A 16,502-nucleotide genomic window follows, 5' to 3' on the forward strand; every position below is an offset into this window, starting at 1 on the left:
AGTAAGCAGGAAGATAAAACTCTGGAGCCACCTACCTTGAAAGTACAAAGGCAAGTATTCTGCCTGTATGAAGCCCAGTATCACAGCTGATACCAACAGTTCTATCGCATTTGGAAATCATAACTTGAAAATTTAGCCACCCCCAGAGCACATGAACCAGAAAAGGGTAGAATCTCAGTAAAACATGATAACCTGCCCAGCCCACACGAGGTCCCAGGGCACAAACAAGAAGGAAGCTAGAGAACTGCAAACAGTTCTGGCAGACATCAGATACTTGTCCAGTGCAGCCTAAACAACAGCATAAACCAGAGAAAAAGACCGAAGTCCTCAAGTTCAACAAACCCTCCCAACATATTATACACCTAGCACACTAGAGTTTCCAAGACACAGGAAGAAACTGCTCCAATAGCTCACCTTTTCTTTTAGTTTTTGTATTCCTCTTTTCCTTTTTACTAAACTTTAAACAACACTTTTAGTGTATTTTTTACATCATGCTATTTGTTATTCTTTTTATATATTAATTTAATTTTTATGTATTCATTGTTAGTCACTCTTGTTTTTCTTCTCTTCTGCTTCCACATGATTCTTCCCTTTCCCCCTTTCTCTATTTTTAAAACAATTTGAATGCATTGAATTAAAAAATACATTTTCACATTTTTATTACTTTCCTTCATTTAACTAATCTTGTTTATGAAAACTATACCACTGGTTATTCTTTCTTTTTTTTCCCACCCTAATCTCTTGCTTTTATACACTATCATAGCATTCTTTTAAGTAAAAAGCCCCCATATATTCGTTTGTTGGAACGTTTGTTCCTCAGTTGGAAATGATTGTAAGTCACGGCCTTGCTGGAAAAGGTGTTCCACTAGATCTGGGCTTTGAGGTTTCAAAAGCCTGTTCCATTCCCAGTATCCCACCCCTATGCCCCACCCCACTCTCTTTCCTGCCTCATGCTCCTGGGTCAGATGTGAGCTCTTGGCTAGTGCTCCAGCACTGAGCCTGCCTGCCTGCTGTTACCATGGCTCCTGGTCATAGACTCTAATCCACTGTAACTGTGACACCTAAATTAAAAGGTTTCTTTTATAGTTGCCTTGGTCATAGTGCTTTGTTACTGCAGTAGAAAAGTAGCAAAGACACTGTCTTTATTCTATTAATTATGTCAATGCTTATTCTACTTAATTTTTAACTTCATAGAAATTACAGTAGTTTTTCCATTTGCTGGTTTATTGGCCAGTACTATATTAGACGGCTGTAATTCACATTCAGCATATGCTTGCATTTCTATGAATTGATGATGCTGTTAAAGCACTTTGGGGTTTTTTGTTTGTTTGTTTGTTGTTTTGTGCTTTCTTTCTAAATTGTACTTGGATTAAGTGTTTAAGAATAGCTGCTTGATAAGATCTTCACCCTTGCACCAGCCCCCAAAATAAGAGAAAGCCCTATCAAGAGACAGGAAAATTATAGCACAAGAAATATGAAAAACTAAGGTATCATGATTCCTCAAAATGATTAGAAAAACAACTACTAAACTACAATATTCTAAAGTATAAAAATGTGGCATGAAAATGTCACAAGATTACAAGTAAAAAAGTCATAAAAGAGGATAAAAAACAAGCAGATGGAATTCAATCTAGAAACCAAAAAGTAGCATTAGTAACATAGGAAGAAGAAAAACAACATGAAAATTAACGAAGAATAATCAGCAATCCTAGTTTTTTAAAAAACCAAAATAGAAAAAATATAAAAAAAAGAAACTGATATCAAGTAAGGTTAACTGGAAATGAACATTTTAATTGGGAATGGCGGGGATGAAAGCGCATAGCAGAAAACACCAGCAATAGACTTGACCAAGCAGAAGACAAAAAACAAAAACAAGCAAGCAAACAAACAAAAACAAATTAGAGATAAACCACAAGGTCAACAAAGAAATACAACTAAACATCAATAAGAGAAAGTAAAAAAATTGGGCATCCAAGTACAATTTAGAAAGAAAGCACAAAACAACAAACAATTCTGAACTCTATTAATCCACAGAATAGAAAGATCTGAGGTAAACAGTAAAAGAATTAAAATGTATTCCAAATACTATAGAGACAGACATCCAAATGGGAATTTCTCTAGAACACAGTAAATTTAAAAAAAAGAAAAAAGAAAGAAAGAAAAACTAATATCGAAAACAGCATTAAAAGACATATGTGAAAAAACCCTACAACTTATAAACGCAAACATCAGAATTTAGAATAAAATCAGATCTTTTAGTATTATCTTTAAAAGTCAAGATACATGGAACTCTGCTACATTCAGCAAAGATAGCGGTGAAAATTGACAAAGCCAAAGAGAAACTTAAAAGACAAACACAAATGAAAGCAGTTCGTCACCATCAGGTCAGCAATTTACTACTTTAAATATTTTCCTGCATAGTATCCCTTTTTCTGTTTAGGTAAGATCTCATGCACCCCAGGCTGGTCTCAAACACACTTTTTAGCTGAAAATGACCCTGAACTTCTGATGATCTTGCCTCTCTCCCCCGAGTGTTGAGATTACAGTCCTGTTCCAACATACTCAGTTTTACAAGGTTGGGACGGAACCTTCGACTTTATGAATTCCAAGAAAGACATCTGCCAACTAACCTATTTTTAAAATTTATACCAGAATTTCTTTAGCTCTTGTCAGTCCATGACAATTTTGTTCATTCCTTCATCACCAAAACTTCTAATATTTGTAAGGTAAACAATAAATCTGCAAATAATGCAGACTATAATGAAGTCCAAAAAGAACAATGAAATGTTACTTTAAAGGTATTATATGCATATTTTAAGTTATCTTATAAAATAGCCTATAGAAAGAGAATCTATCAGCATGCATTCTGGAAACAGTAACTGTTTCTAGTTAGATGATTCAATTACCATGAGCTATTCTGGCATGTTTCAAAAGCACTGCCATTTTACAACATACAAAATATCTAAAAATGCAACCATGGTAATAGATTCTGAGTGCATGGGTTGGGGGTAAGAGAGAAAGACAATGGCAAATTGGTCCAAAAGGACACTGAGACTTCATAGTTGGAAGACTATTGTGCTGACAATTAGTAACAGAGGAAGCAGAGCACAAAACAAATGAATGAAAAAGGCTGAACTTGCAGTGAAAGGCCTTATTATAGTGCAGAAACATTGTTGTAATAAAGGGGCAATGTACTCTCCTCTATGGAACTTCCAAACAGCACCCCAAACTCTTTTCTCTTCCTCTGCATTGCATTTTTTTCATTAGCATCTGCTTGATTATGTATTATTTCAAACCCAAAACAATTCCTCTATATCGTTTCTAAATACTGAGGTTGAAAGGCCCTTCCTTCCACGCTGGCCTTAGGCCTCATTTAACATTGCTAGAAATGTAACAAATGCTTTTAAAGCAACACAGATCCGTATCTGTGGTGGAGGGGCAGAGTAACACAGTGATTCAGCACTAACAATTCAGGAGAGGTGACAAACTGCTTTTGATGATGAACTATTATATGGAACTGTGAATAAAATAAGCTCTTTCCTCTCCAAGTTGCTTTTGGTCATGATCTTTCATCACAGCAATTGCAACCCTACGAAATCCTTGTCTCCAATACGTTTCACTCTATACAGAGGTAGGAAATGATATACCATTGGGCTCTGATGTATTCCTGAGAATTTCATATCTATTTAATTCAAGAGGAAAGATATTCAGGCCAAGTTTCTGAGAAACAACTTTTTAAAATTAGAATGGTACTGTTTCCTAGAATCTAGACTGTCCTTTAAAATGTTACTATTTCTCTAAACAATCTCAATCTCCAGAAAGATTATTCTTGATAGTCCAGTTTCTAATAAATCTTCTTTTCCTAAACTTAATATTTTAATTATAAAACTCAGAACTTAACTATGAAACATGTTAAGTGCTAATGGAAGTGTCACAGATCATTGTTGCCAATACATTACAAATTCTTCAGATCCAATGGCTAGTATCTGTACAGTAATGAAATGAACACAGAATTTAAAGTTTGCATTCTGTTAGTCATACATTTAACTTCTAGCTCTGACAACAACCAAATAAGCATGTCACACAATGCCCTAAGACTTTTCAAAGTAGGGAACACAATATTTACCTTACAGTGTGCCTGTAAGAATTAAATGATTAAAGGGTTAAATCTGAAAGAGTACAGCACATGTAACAATTTATAAAGCATTGGTTTCTTCCTTTTTTATTTCTCTGAGTACTAGATACAATGTTGAGAACATAACCCTTCCAATAAAAACTTTCTAAACAGTCACTAGACTTAAGTTGTATGGCTTATCTTGTTTGTCAACTTGACTACATCCGAAATCAACTAAAACCCAAGCAGCTGGGCACACTCATGAGGGATTTTTCTTGACTGGATCATTTAAGGTGTGAAGAACCACTCTAAATTTGGGCTACAACTTTTAGTAACAGCCCACCAAAAAAAAAAAAAAAAAAAAGAAGCTTTTGCTTTTTGCACACTTGCCTTCACTCTCACTAGCAAGTGACTCTATCCTGTTTCTCAGACATTACTTCTCTGGTTATTAGAAACTATTTCTGCAGGATTTCAACATCGACTACAAGACCAGCAGCTTTCTAGGACTTCCCTGGGACTCCTGCAACTAATTAGGACTGCTGAGACATGCAGTCCCAGACTGAACAACTACCAGATTCTTGGCTTTCCATTGGGAGACAGCCATTGTTGTACTACCTGGATCACAGCCTGTAAGCCATTCTAATATGCCATATATACATACACACGCATTGTAAATTTCATCTCTACTTCAGTCTATTTAGAAGGCACCTTCATTCACAGTCCGTATCTTATCTGATAAACAAATTAGAATAAAGGTCAGATGTAGGTGTCCATGTCCTTTAGTACTTCATGAATTTACATTTGCGTGCCACTGGGTACATAACAATCAAAGTACTGATCCTTATATTCTAAATCTATGAAAGATGAAAACTGTTTGCTATTACTAGATCTTAAATATTCTCCAAAGACACGTGTTGTATGCTTAGCCTGGAGTTCCTGGGAGATGGTAGAAACGTTATGAGATGAGCTGTGATAGGAAGCCTTTAGGTTCTTGGTACCATATCCCTGAAGGTGGTTATAGGACACCCTGCCTTTTTCTTTATCCCCTCCCCCCCTTTGGACATGAAGTAAAAATCATTTTACTCTGATACATGCTTTCATCTTAAAGCAGTGCCTCACTGTGAACTAAAACAAAAGCAAAAAAAAACAAAAAACAAACAAACAAACAAACAAAAAACGAAATAATATTAGTAACAACAACAACCAGTCATGCAGGATAATCTCCAATGTTGTGAGCCAAAATAAATCTTCCTGCCTTCAGCTGCTCTTGTAAGGCTTTTTTTTCACAATGGCAGGCTAAGTATGTAATACACTGACTAATGTTAATATTCTACTATAATGGGAGGGAAAAGAATAACATTTAAATGATAGAGTATTGCAAGTTTTTTAAAAAGATTTATTTTATTTTTAATTATGTGTATGGTCGGGGTATGTTCCAATGAGTATAGGTACTCATGGAGACCAGAGGTATCAATTTCCCTGGAGTTGGAGTTACACGCAGTTATGAGTGATCTGACATAGGAGCTGGGAGCTGAATTCAGGTCAGTATGTATGCACTGCTAAACACTGAGCAATCTCTTCAGCCTTGAATCACGTAAGCTTTCACTTTCATATTTAAATATCATTGACTCTAAAGGCTTCATTTTCTTATGTAAGAAGGAGAACATATACAGTATGTTCTCAGATATTCAAGAATAAACTATTAAAGTCATAACCTATGGAAATTAGGATAAAAGATTAAATTACTTCATCTAGAATAGCCCAGAGTAGTAAATGAGACATATTTGTGAATAAGACAACCAAGAAACAATGATAAATACACACATACATATATACACAAACCAGTTTGAAAAAAGTAGAGGAATAGTTTTGGATGAATGAATGAATAGATGAATGAATGGGGAAAGAAGTTTAAATATAAATTAAAAGACCAAAGAAAATTATATAGTCAAATAGAAGAAAGACAAAGAGCAGAAGAGCAGCAAAGTTTTCAGGGAGTTATAAACAGCTCAGCACTGTTGAAGCATAATTACAGGGTAGAAGAGACATGGAGGAGGAATTGAAAGGAGAGGCCAGATTGAAGAGATCCTGGTATTACACATTAAGGAAGCTGGATGCCATCCAGTAGGCAATGAAGATCCAAGGCAGAGTTTTCATGGGGGATGGCATAGTTAGCATGTAATTTTAGAAAGATCACTTTGACAGACAAGTGAAGGAAGAACATGAGTGGCACAAACTAGAGGCAGAAAATCTAGCTAAGAATCTGTATCAGAGATTAAGAGTGATTCATTCCAGGAAAATAGCTAAAGTCATACACAATCGGTTCAAACATAAGAATAAAATCAGTAGAACTAGAAATATATTTAGAGTGTGGCAAAGATGTGCAGGAAAGGAAAACATAGGGGGGAGATTCAGGTTTCTGCTGACGCAGAGGCAGAACTGAAACACTGAGTAACAAGGGAAAATAGGCCTCTGTCTTGAGGTCAGCCTAGGATAGTTAAAGGCTAGAAATATCTAGGGTGGCATTAACTTACAATGAAATTAATATGACAACATAATTCTCATGGAGAGCAGCTTGGTCTAAATACATGAAAAAGTGGAAATAAGGTGCAGAATTTGTAGCTAAAAATCCTAGTGTAACGTACAAAGTGTGACGTCCTTAGCCAGATGTTTATAAATATTATACACTATACAAAGAAATACAAGGACAGAGAGAAACCTTAAAGCACAGAGGGAAACACCATCCCAAACTTTTGTTCTAAACACAGCCTTATGCCAATATAGGCAACAAATTAAAATAAAAAATTAAGTCTAAGCTTAATGATGGGTTTTAGCCAAATATGTTACCTATGCATTTGAGGAAAAAGTAAAGGCAAAAAGGCCACTTCAGTGTTCTGTTTCTCCTGAACCAGGTCATAAATGTAGTAAAGACTTTCTGACTTTCTATAAAAGTAGGTCATAGTTCCACCTTTAACAAGTGCCCTTCCTCTTCCTGGAATAAATGCCTTTATCACCGAAGACAGTGGTCAAGAGAAAGTCTTCAACAAACAGGCCTTGTTCAGTCCTCCCCAGCCTCTAACCATTAAATTAGAGCCCATATTCCCAGTCATATTTCCCCATGATTATCTACCTCTTCTTAATCTCATGCCTTGAATCTCACCACTAGGGACAACGAAACAAGGGGATCTTGGTCAGGTTGAGGGCAGCCTAATCTACAAAGCAAGTTCCAGGCCATGCAGGGCTACAAACTCAAACTTTGGTGTAGGAACCCAAAGCACAAAAACATACAAGTCTTCTTTGAGGCTTAGTTTCCAATGTCTAGATAAGATTTATGCTAAACAAATGTGTACGTTTATTTTTCTTTTGTTTATAGGGTCTTTAACCATGAACCCAGCATAGGAAGAAAAATATGTTCACTTTCTTCCCACATTTGATAAAAGATGGCCCCTGAAGAAATCATCAAAAGCGGTTTCAATCAAATAGCTAAGGGAAGAAGGTAGACTATAGACAGTAGCTACGAAATGGATTCAGCTGGATGTGGTGGTGCATCCCTGTAATCCAGCACTCAGGGAGGCTGAGGCAGGCAGATCTCTGTGATTTTGAGGCCAGCCTGCTCTACAAAGCAAGTTCAGGGCAGTCAAGGCTACACAGAGAACCCTTGTCTTAAAAAAAAAAAAAAAAAAAAAAAAGGAAGAAAGAAAGAAAAGAAAGGAAAGGAAAGGACAAATCCGTGAGAACAGACCTTTTGGAATTTTTATTCTTGATACTGCAGACTGAACCCAGGCAAGGCCTTACGTATGCTAAGCATGTACTCTACCACTAAACTACATACCCAGCCTGGACAATGTTATTAAGAAGGTATGAAATGAATATAATGAAGATGGAATAAAAAAAATCCTATTTCTGTAAAATTTTATTGGAAGTCCATATACATGTACACATATTTTTGAACGTGTCCACACATATACACATCAGTACTTGTATGTGCACATGTGTGTGAAGGCCAAGTATCACCTTCCTCAATCACTCTCTACCCTACTTTTTGATGTGGTCTCTCACTAAGCCTAATCTGGCTGGGCTGGCCAGGCCAGGAGCTCCTTGAAGCAGCCATTCTCTGCCACCGAATGCCTGGGATCAAGGCATGCGCTGCTACACTTGTTTTACATGGCTGCAGGACAGCCAAACTCAGGAACTTACAGCAGCACAATAAGCAGATAACCAAAGGAGCTATCTCCCAAGCTGGCCCATGAAGGAATATTTTTAACTAGCAGAGAAATAGAGGACTCAAATTGTAGCTATCAATGAGATGTATAATATTTCTTAACATATCTTAGGAAAACCTTGTAATCATTTTTAAAGGTTATTCAAATTCTTTTAATTTTTAAATGTATTTATTTATGTGCATCTGCTTGTCTATATGTGTAACATGTGCATGAAGGTGCACAGAGGCCAAAAGAGGGGGTCAGATCCCCTTCAATTAGAGTTAGAGATGGCTATGAAACAGTCAGCAATTGCTGTTCACTGCTGAGCCATCTCTCCAGCCTCTTTGAAAACAAAAGTTTACTGGGGGCCAATGCAACTGGGGAACTAACTACTAAAAGAAAATGAGCTGTGTGGGTTTCTTCCATTGATGCCTTATAAAAGCTTTATCACCCTCTGCCTGTAATACCTCCACCTCCTCCTTTGTTTGAATGAGCTTCCTATTTACTTCATAGTCCAGGGCCTGCTCAAACTCCACCTTACAAAGCAGCAGATGACCAGAATTCTGGAGAAGGGAATGTTAAGATCAGAGTTTAAAAACATGATCTACTCCTAGTAATGCTCAGAGCTTGTGCCAAAGTTGAAATTTGAACCATTTCTTTCATTAGTGTCTTTTCAATGAAGGTATTATTTCCCTAATTATGCATATTCTTTAAGGTTATAAAAAAGTTTTACAAATAAAAAGAAAAGTAAAAATAGAGTCATAAGGTAATAATCCTGAAAATTACGGATTCAACTACAACCTTACCTATGAGAGTCAAGTACCAGGAAGTACTTGGTTACGCAAGCAAAAATTACAGATGTCAACTGCTATTTATTTTGCAAAGAAGCTGTCATTCACTAAATAGAATCTTTCTCTACAAGTACACATTTATTTCAGCCTCTGCCAGTAGAAGTGTTAGAGCAGATGTTGGCAGACTGTGACATACAGTATGTCTTTAAAACTTGTTGGGGTGTGAAATTTCGTAAGGTCAAAAAATGCTGCATTTTGATCAGCAGATAGATTTTTTTTCTGTACTTTTCTAAATTATTTCTGAAAAACCAATAGAGTTGCTAGTAAAATGGAAAAACTCTTCAGGCAGGATGTGGCAATTGTTTAAAAGATAATTTTTTTAATAAACAAATGTTCAGCCAAAATACCCAGATTGAAATATGTATCTTAAAGAAATGTAAAACCCCACAAAATACTATTCCAGTTGTCAAAATGATTGAATAATTTACTTACCAGAGCCATTAATATATAATGAACATGATTTGATAGAGAGAAGGCTATTTTTCTTAATATACACATACACACACACACACACACGTATAATTTATATAAAGATAGGGAGCTTTTATTTCAAAGAATAAAAAATTCTCTATACAAGAAATCACAAATATGAATGCAAAGGGTTGTAAAATATGTTCTCAGGGAAGTTCTGGGAGAAGTACCCAGAAGGGAAAAGAGCATGACCAAATATGTTGCATATAAAAAAAATTTTTAGTTTAAAAAAATTTTGTTAAAGTTAGTATTCTTCAATTAGTTGCAACTCCATACTCTTTTAATTTTACTTTAAAAACAAGTAAATGAGTTATGTAATACTTATAAAATATTTTCTTTCTAGGATTTTGTATTATAGCCTATGACCATAGAGTGGGGGAGGAGGTCGCCATTGGTCATAGACCTACGGGAGGGGAATAGGGTGAAAGCAGAAGGGAGGGAGGAATGGGAGGATACAAGTGATGGGATAACAATTGAGTTATAATCTGACTAGGATAATAAAATTAAAATTTTTTTATCTTGACACTGTAGACTCCATCTAGTTCTTATATATGCCAGTTTGAACTTGATTCTGGATAAACACAAGAAAATCCTTTTACTGGATCAATAAGTATAAATTGAGATGAAAAGCGTTTGCCACCACACCCAGCTGTTAGGGTAACATCTTACAACCAAGTTCATAGGTTCTTATTTATATTTTATGAAGAAAAACTTAAGTTATACAGGTGGGCAATTATATTTATCATGTTCTACTTTATGTATGAAAAAGTTAGCTATATTGTACTGCATGAGATTATAAGTTCCTATCTTAAGGAGTTGGAATTTCTAACAGAGTTGGTGGTTTCTTTGCAATTAAATGTAAACCTAAACTTTTGCACTGATTCCTCAGATATATTAACATACCTCAAACACAGAGTCATACAAATAAATGAACCTAAGGTGAACTAACAATTGTTATTAATCACTTACTTGCCACTGAAAAGTTGTTGAGGGGATAAGGTAAGTCCACATCTTGAGGTTTCTCTTTGTAGCCTATGAATGATCCATCTGTCTTCAAAAGGAAATATCTTGGCCTCCAATTTTTTATATATTCTCCTACATGGAGAAAACACACATGTCAATGCCAAAAGGAAGCAACTTTTACATAAAAATAAATTATGGCATAACATGTCCTAAAACACTGGTCTCCACAATTTTAATGAGACCATTTTCTTTCAACGTGACATACAATAGAAAATAAGTCTACAATGAAGAGTCCATAAAAACCAAAACACTTTGTTTTTAATGATCCATATTTTTGATTATTCACTTGCACTATTATTCCTTCAAAGAATCATTCCTCTGAATACACATTTTGTTCAGTTTTTTCACTTTACCAGATGGTTGTTAAAGGATATTTTCAGCCATTTTAGGAAGCCCTGCTAAATCACCCACATAGTACTTATCAATTTCAGAGAAACACACAGTCCATTTTCATGACCAATAATATTGCTTTTGGGGTTTTGTGTTTCAAAAAAGGAGGAAGACGTTAATCCATTTTCCTTTTTAAGACAAGGTCTCACTGCTACATAACCCAGGCTTGCCTCAAACTTAATATTCTTACCTCAGACTCCAAGGTATGTAATTATTATAGGGTACATTGCCTTGTTAAAAATTAACCATAACTCACTCTTTACAAGAAAATAAGCTTTCACACAATGCTTGTGAACAAGTCACAAAGATGAAAGAACATGAGTGAATAATGCTCAAAACCATGCCAAACTTACATATAAAAACAAATGCAAACCACACTAGCTATAGAGAATGACTAACAGTAGATAAGTGTACACTTTTATTAGATTTACAATAAGCTCCTATCTATACACCATAATAGGCCAAAAAGCGAAATAGCAGAGGTAATTCTGTGACACCTTAATAGCTCAATGGCAAATCAGGCATAGCAGTTTTCTCAGCAATCAGGGAGGCTGAAGAGGGAGCATCACCATCAATGCCAGGCCATCCTGGGCCACAAACCAAGATTGGTGACAGTGGTATGGAGTAAGTGAGGAAGGGAGGAAGAGGAAAGAGGAGGAGGAAGACAGAACCATGTGATCATCTGGTCTCTCATATATATATTTTTTTTTTTTTTAAACATTTATTTTCTATTTTCTGAACCAGTGTGGCAGCATGTAATCCTAGCACAAGAAAGGCAAAAGCAAAGAACCAGGGGTTTAAGGCTAAACCCAGTCTTTAACAAGAAGAGCAGTGCTGCACAGCATTTCTATCTGCCTCTTAAATATAAATAGCTAGACATTTCTGTCAGCATATTCAGACTATTAAAGTATGCCATTCTGATTCAAATTTAAGGGAAGATAGAACTCTAAGAGGGTAACTGAAAAAGGAGAGGAAACTCAAATAACTATGGGTTTACTTATGCAAATTGCATCTTGAATAACTTGTAAACTGCATGATTTTTAAAATCATGAATTAGTCATATAGATATTTGTTTACTGATTTAAGCAATTTAGCTTTCAGTTGAAATGATTTCTATAGTTATATTTGTTATCACTAACAGATTTCATTAAAAAAAGAAACCTCTTTTTTAAAATATATTTTATTAATTTATTCATATTACATCTCAATTGTTATCCCATCCCTTGTATCCTCTCATTCCTCCCTCCCTCCCATTTTTCCCCTTACTCCCCTCCCCTATGACTGTGACTGAGAAAGACTTCCTCCCCCTGTATATGCTCATAGGGTATCAAGTCTCTTTTTAAAGTACACGGAAGCTTTAAAGCTCATAACAGTAGACATCTTTCCCAAAACTCTAATCTTTGCTCCTGGAGCTCAGTTTTCATTGTCTTAGCAGATACTGCCAGTCTTTTTTTACTTGCAGTTTACTCTAGTAACCCCTACTTACTACCTATCACTTCAGTGACAGTCATCTTGACTAAATAAAAGATTCACACATGTGTATAGTTAGACAAAAGAAACTTCAATATATACACACACCTGATGCCCCCTTTACTTTTACTAAAAAAAGTTTCTATTCTTAGCAACCACATAATTAAAGTTTATAAAGCCAGTGCACTTGAATTCAAAGTTCCTATTCAAAACATAAAGTAGTCCCCATGTTGACTGCCCTTATTGTTTGATTCTTCTCTATTTAATTATGCATTACTATATAATTTTAGGTTGTTAGATGTCAATCTCTAATTAATAATTACCATTTAGGCTCCAAAGGCTGTTGTTAACAAGAACAGATTTACACTGCTACAGTACATATTTGTCAAACTGAATACTGATAATTTCATAATTGTACCAAACATAAAATGAAACAAATTCATTTGATAAATATAGAAAAATGAAATAATAAAACAGAATCATTTCTTCTGCTCTGAAACAGAATGAAATAAATTCATTTGGAAATGTAAAATTAAAATAAAAAAAAAATTTGTTCTAAACCTAATTTTCCTTTAGCAGCTTATGTATTTACATGTTCAGATGAGAGTAAATAAAACATCATGACAAATATCTTATATCTTTTAAAAAAATAGGATAACTTTAGGATTTAAGATATTTGATGTGGCCTACAGTAGGTCTTATAGCTGTTCAAAGTTGTGTGAAAATAAGTCTATTACATATTCCTTAAGAAAAATATATTACACCCAGACAGAAGTAAACTTATTTCCAAAGAAAAAATATGGAAAACAGAAAATTTCTCTTTCACTAATAAAAAAATACACAGTATTCTTGAAAATATTTTATTAATAATTTTGAATTGATTCACTTACTCAGCAATTGAGCTATTTACTACACTGAAATACAGTATCAATTTTTTAATCAAGAGTTCTAATTTACTTTCTGTCTAACTGTCATTTTTCGTCTACAACATAAATGAACTTGCAGTATATTCATTTATTTACTTGGTTCTGGGTGCTGGGAAAACAAATTGGAACCCCTCCTCCACCACCAGCAAAACCCAAACAAAACAAAAGCTCAAACTTCATAGAACTTACTTATTCCAATATTCCACCAGATTTCAGATATGCCTAATAAACATCTGGAGAAAGGAGCTAAATATTTTTCTGCAGGGGAAAGAGGAAAGGGGGGCACAAGAACCTCTTTTTACAGGTTTCCACAAGAATTCTCAAGAAAAGTTCGTATTTTAGCATGGTGTGTTGCCCTTGTTAAATATGCCTTTTCTAGTTACAAAACTGGAATGAGTAAGTTCTGCTTCTGAAGAATGGTCCTTACAGAGGACACAAATTCAGCAAGTGAGTCAACAACAAAGAGAGCATTATCTCTTGCCACTTTGCTAGGCAAATAATAGAGGAAGTTTCCCAGCCTGAAACAATGCAAAAAGTTAGTTTTCATGACTCCCTAGCATGGAACCCAGACAGTGGAGTCTAAGAACTACTTTGGAAGAACTGTTCCTATGGCTTAAAGAGTCCCATGGGCCTTTTCCAGCTGATCATGGAAAATGAACTCCAATACTTCTGCCACCAGTACAGTGATTCCAGCCATCAGAGTTCAACTAAAACAAAACAAAAACCATGTCATAAGGCTGTTCCATGCAGTAGAAAGAGAAAATCTTGGATTTTATGGGGTTATATGCCCGGAACAAAACAAAAACAAAGCAAAATCATTCCTGTAATTAATCATTAAGACAAACTACTAAGGAGACATAAGGTTTTCCGTTGTGATGTTGCCATGTGTGTGTGCATGTGCACACCAAGGGGTACATGAAGGCCAGCAAGAAAGACTTCAGGCTCTCTCTGTCTCTGCATCCTAGACACTGGGATTTCAGGTCTGAACTCAAGCCCTTCTATTGGCACATCAAGTGCTACAGGGACTAAGCCATGCCCCAGCTCCCTTAATCTAGCTAATACTCAATATTCTTGTTTTACATGAGAAGCAGTCTGAAGAACAGCATCTCCATTCTAAGTTAATACTCAAAATTTTAAAACCAAGTTGTTTCTTTTGTATTTATGGCTTGTGAGTCTCAACTAATTTAAAAGATAGCTTGCTTGTTTATGATTGAAACAAAATGTCAAAAAGACGCAAAATATTTATGGACACTCAGTAATATGCATTCAAATTATGTAGGAACTCTCTTGATAAAAACTTTCAAGAATCCCTGTAGGAACAACTGAGTAGTCTCCAGCACAAAGTTTTCCTACCTTACTACTATAAATTGTGTTTCTACTTCTTTCTTACCCTTTTTGACAAGAGGTTATATACACTTTGAAACCCAGTGCTACTAAATAGGCAGGGTTTGCCTACTGACAGAGGTGGTCTCAGTTATATGTCCTTAGGCAATTTTTTCGGTATGCAAACATTATTGAACAAATCTAGATCATACATCCTATCACATCCCTAATTCTTTTGCCCATGTGTATAGTGTACGTGCATAATCTATAATATGATTTATCTTGTGAGCCTGGCCTTCTACAGGAGGATCCCCATTTGCTAGTCAACTGGTCCTTTAAGAACTCTTAGCTATTAGAATTGCTTGACCCTATGACCTTCAGTATTGGTTTCCTCTTAGATTTCTGGGAACCAAGAGGATAAAAAACAGACAACAGACAATAAGAAAGGGAGATCAAGCAGAATTGAGAAGAGAGGGCCGTTGGGGCAGAAGATATTCTTAGGAGACAGTTGAGCCAGGAAAGGCTGAGCTGAGGTGATAGGCTACAAATTGTTATAGTTTGGAGCTGCTCATATTGGGGAAAGTGAGAGAAGGGACTGTTTGAGCAGACTGTTAGAGACCTGAGGGATGAACAGTGGGGAGGAACATTTGAAGGGGCTGGGTGGAAACTTGAATGTCTAGGAAAGAAATTAGATGCAAGGATTCTCTCCCCCTTCTCCCTCCCTCCTTACTTCTCCCTCTCCCTCCTTCTCTCTCTCTCTCTCTCTCTCTCTCTCTCTCTCTCTCTCTCTCTCTCTCTTCTATCCTTTTCTCTCTCTCCTATCGAATACTGGGGTTGAAAAAAGGGGACAAAGTGTGGAAAAAAGAAGAACCCACAAAGTGACAAAGACAAGCTACAATAAATAACCTATTTCTCCTAAAAATACAATGAATAAAACAGGATTAAGTCAATACCAAGATGAAATGATGCGATCAAAGCCAGAATAAATAAATACAAGTTACTAATGGCCATACAAAGTGCACATTTTACAGTATACATTTTTAATTAAGTATAAGTGACTCTAAAATAATGATTAAAAGAAAAGCATAGTACAGAAAATATGTAAAGACTCTAGCCATTAAATTGTTATCAAGTATTATTTATTTTATTTTATATATAATTATAGCATATTTTGCACAGCCAGCTCAAAAGATTTATTTACACCAAAGTAACTATAACCACATAAGTAATACATTTACAACTATTACAGTATTCGGCAACAGGAATTTTGCAGCTCTATAATATTAGGGGACCACCATTTTTTGGTTTTGTAATGAGCTAAATGATAGAGTTGCAAAAGAGGTATAACTCCAATCTCTGTAACTTGTGAATACTACCTTATTCAGCTAAAGTCTATCAAATCATTTAGCAACAAAGGCAGTGAGGTGGAGATTTTTAGCACAGCTTCTCCTGGGTTATCTGGGGCACCCCGTATTAAACTTAAAATCCTCTTAGAAGAATAGATTTGATAGAAGAGTGAGCATACCATGTGGAGTAAAGAAGGAGGCAGGTGACTATAGGAACAATGACAGGAGAACCAGCACAAACTGAAAACAGACTGGAGACACGAAAAGCTAGAAGAAATTAAGAAACAAAATTTCTCCTAAAGCTTTTGAAGGAAGAGTAACCCTATTCATGTGTTGTTTTCTGTTCTATGATTGTGACAGAAAATTTCTGTTGTGGTAAGTCATTA

At 35.5% G+C, this 16,502-nt stretch overlaps 2 protein-coding genes across 2 annotated transcripts in view; both read right to left on the reverse strand.

The window, feature by feature from the left end:
* Adss2 (adenylosuccinate synthase 2) overlaps positions 1 to 16,502 on the reverse strand; it is an 832,666-nt gene that overhangs the window by 175,489 nt on the left and 640,675 nt on the right. The gene's annotated exons all lie outside the window — the stretch shown is intronic.
* The window catches only part of Akt3 (AKT serine/threonine kinase 3), a 203,043-nt gene that overhangs the window by 87,314 nt on the left and 99,227 nt on the right, over positions 1 to 16,502 (reverse strand). The window contains exon 2 of the mRNA XM_051147972.1: positions 10,608 to 10,733. Within this exon, the coding sequence (XP_051003929.1) occupies positions 10,608 to 10,733 (126 nt within the window). The remainder of the gene's footprint in view (positions 1 to 10,607; positions 10,734 to 16,502) is intronic.

The sequence above is a fragment of the Acomys russatus genome, chromosome 6, assembly GCF_903995435.1.
Source record: "Acomys russatus chromosome 6, mAcoRus1.1, whole genome shotgun sequence".
In the NCBI taxonomy this organism is placed as follows: domain Eukaryota; kingdom Metazoa; phylum Chordata; class Mammalia; order Rodentia; family Muridae; genus Acomys; species Acomys russatus.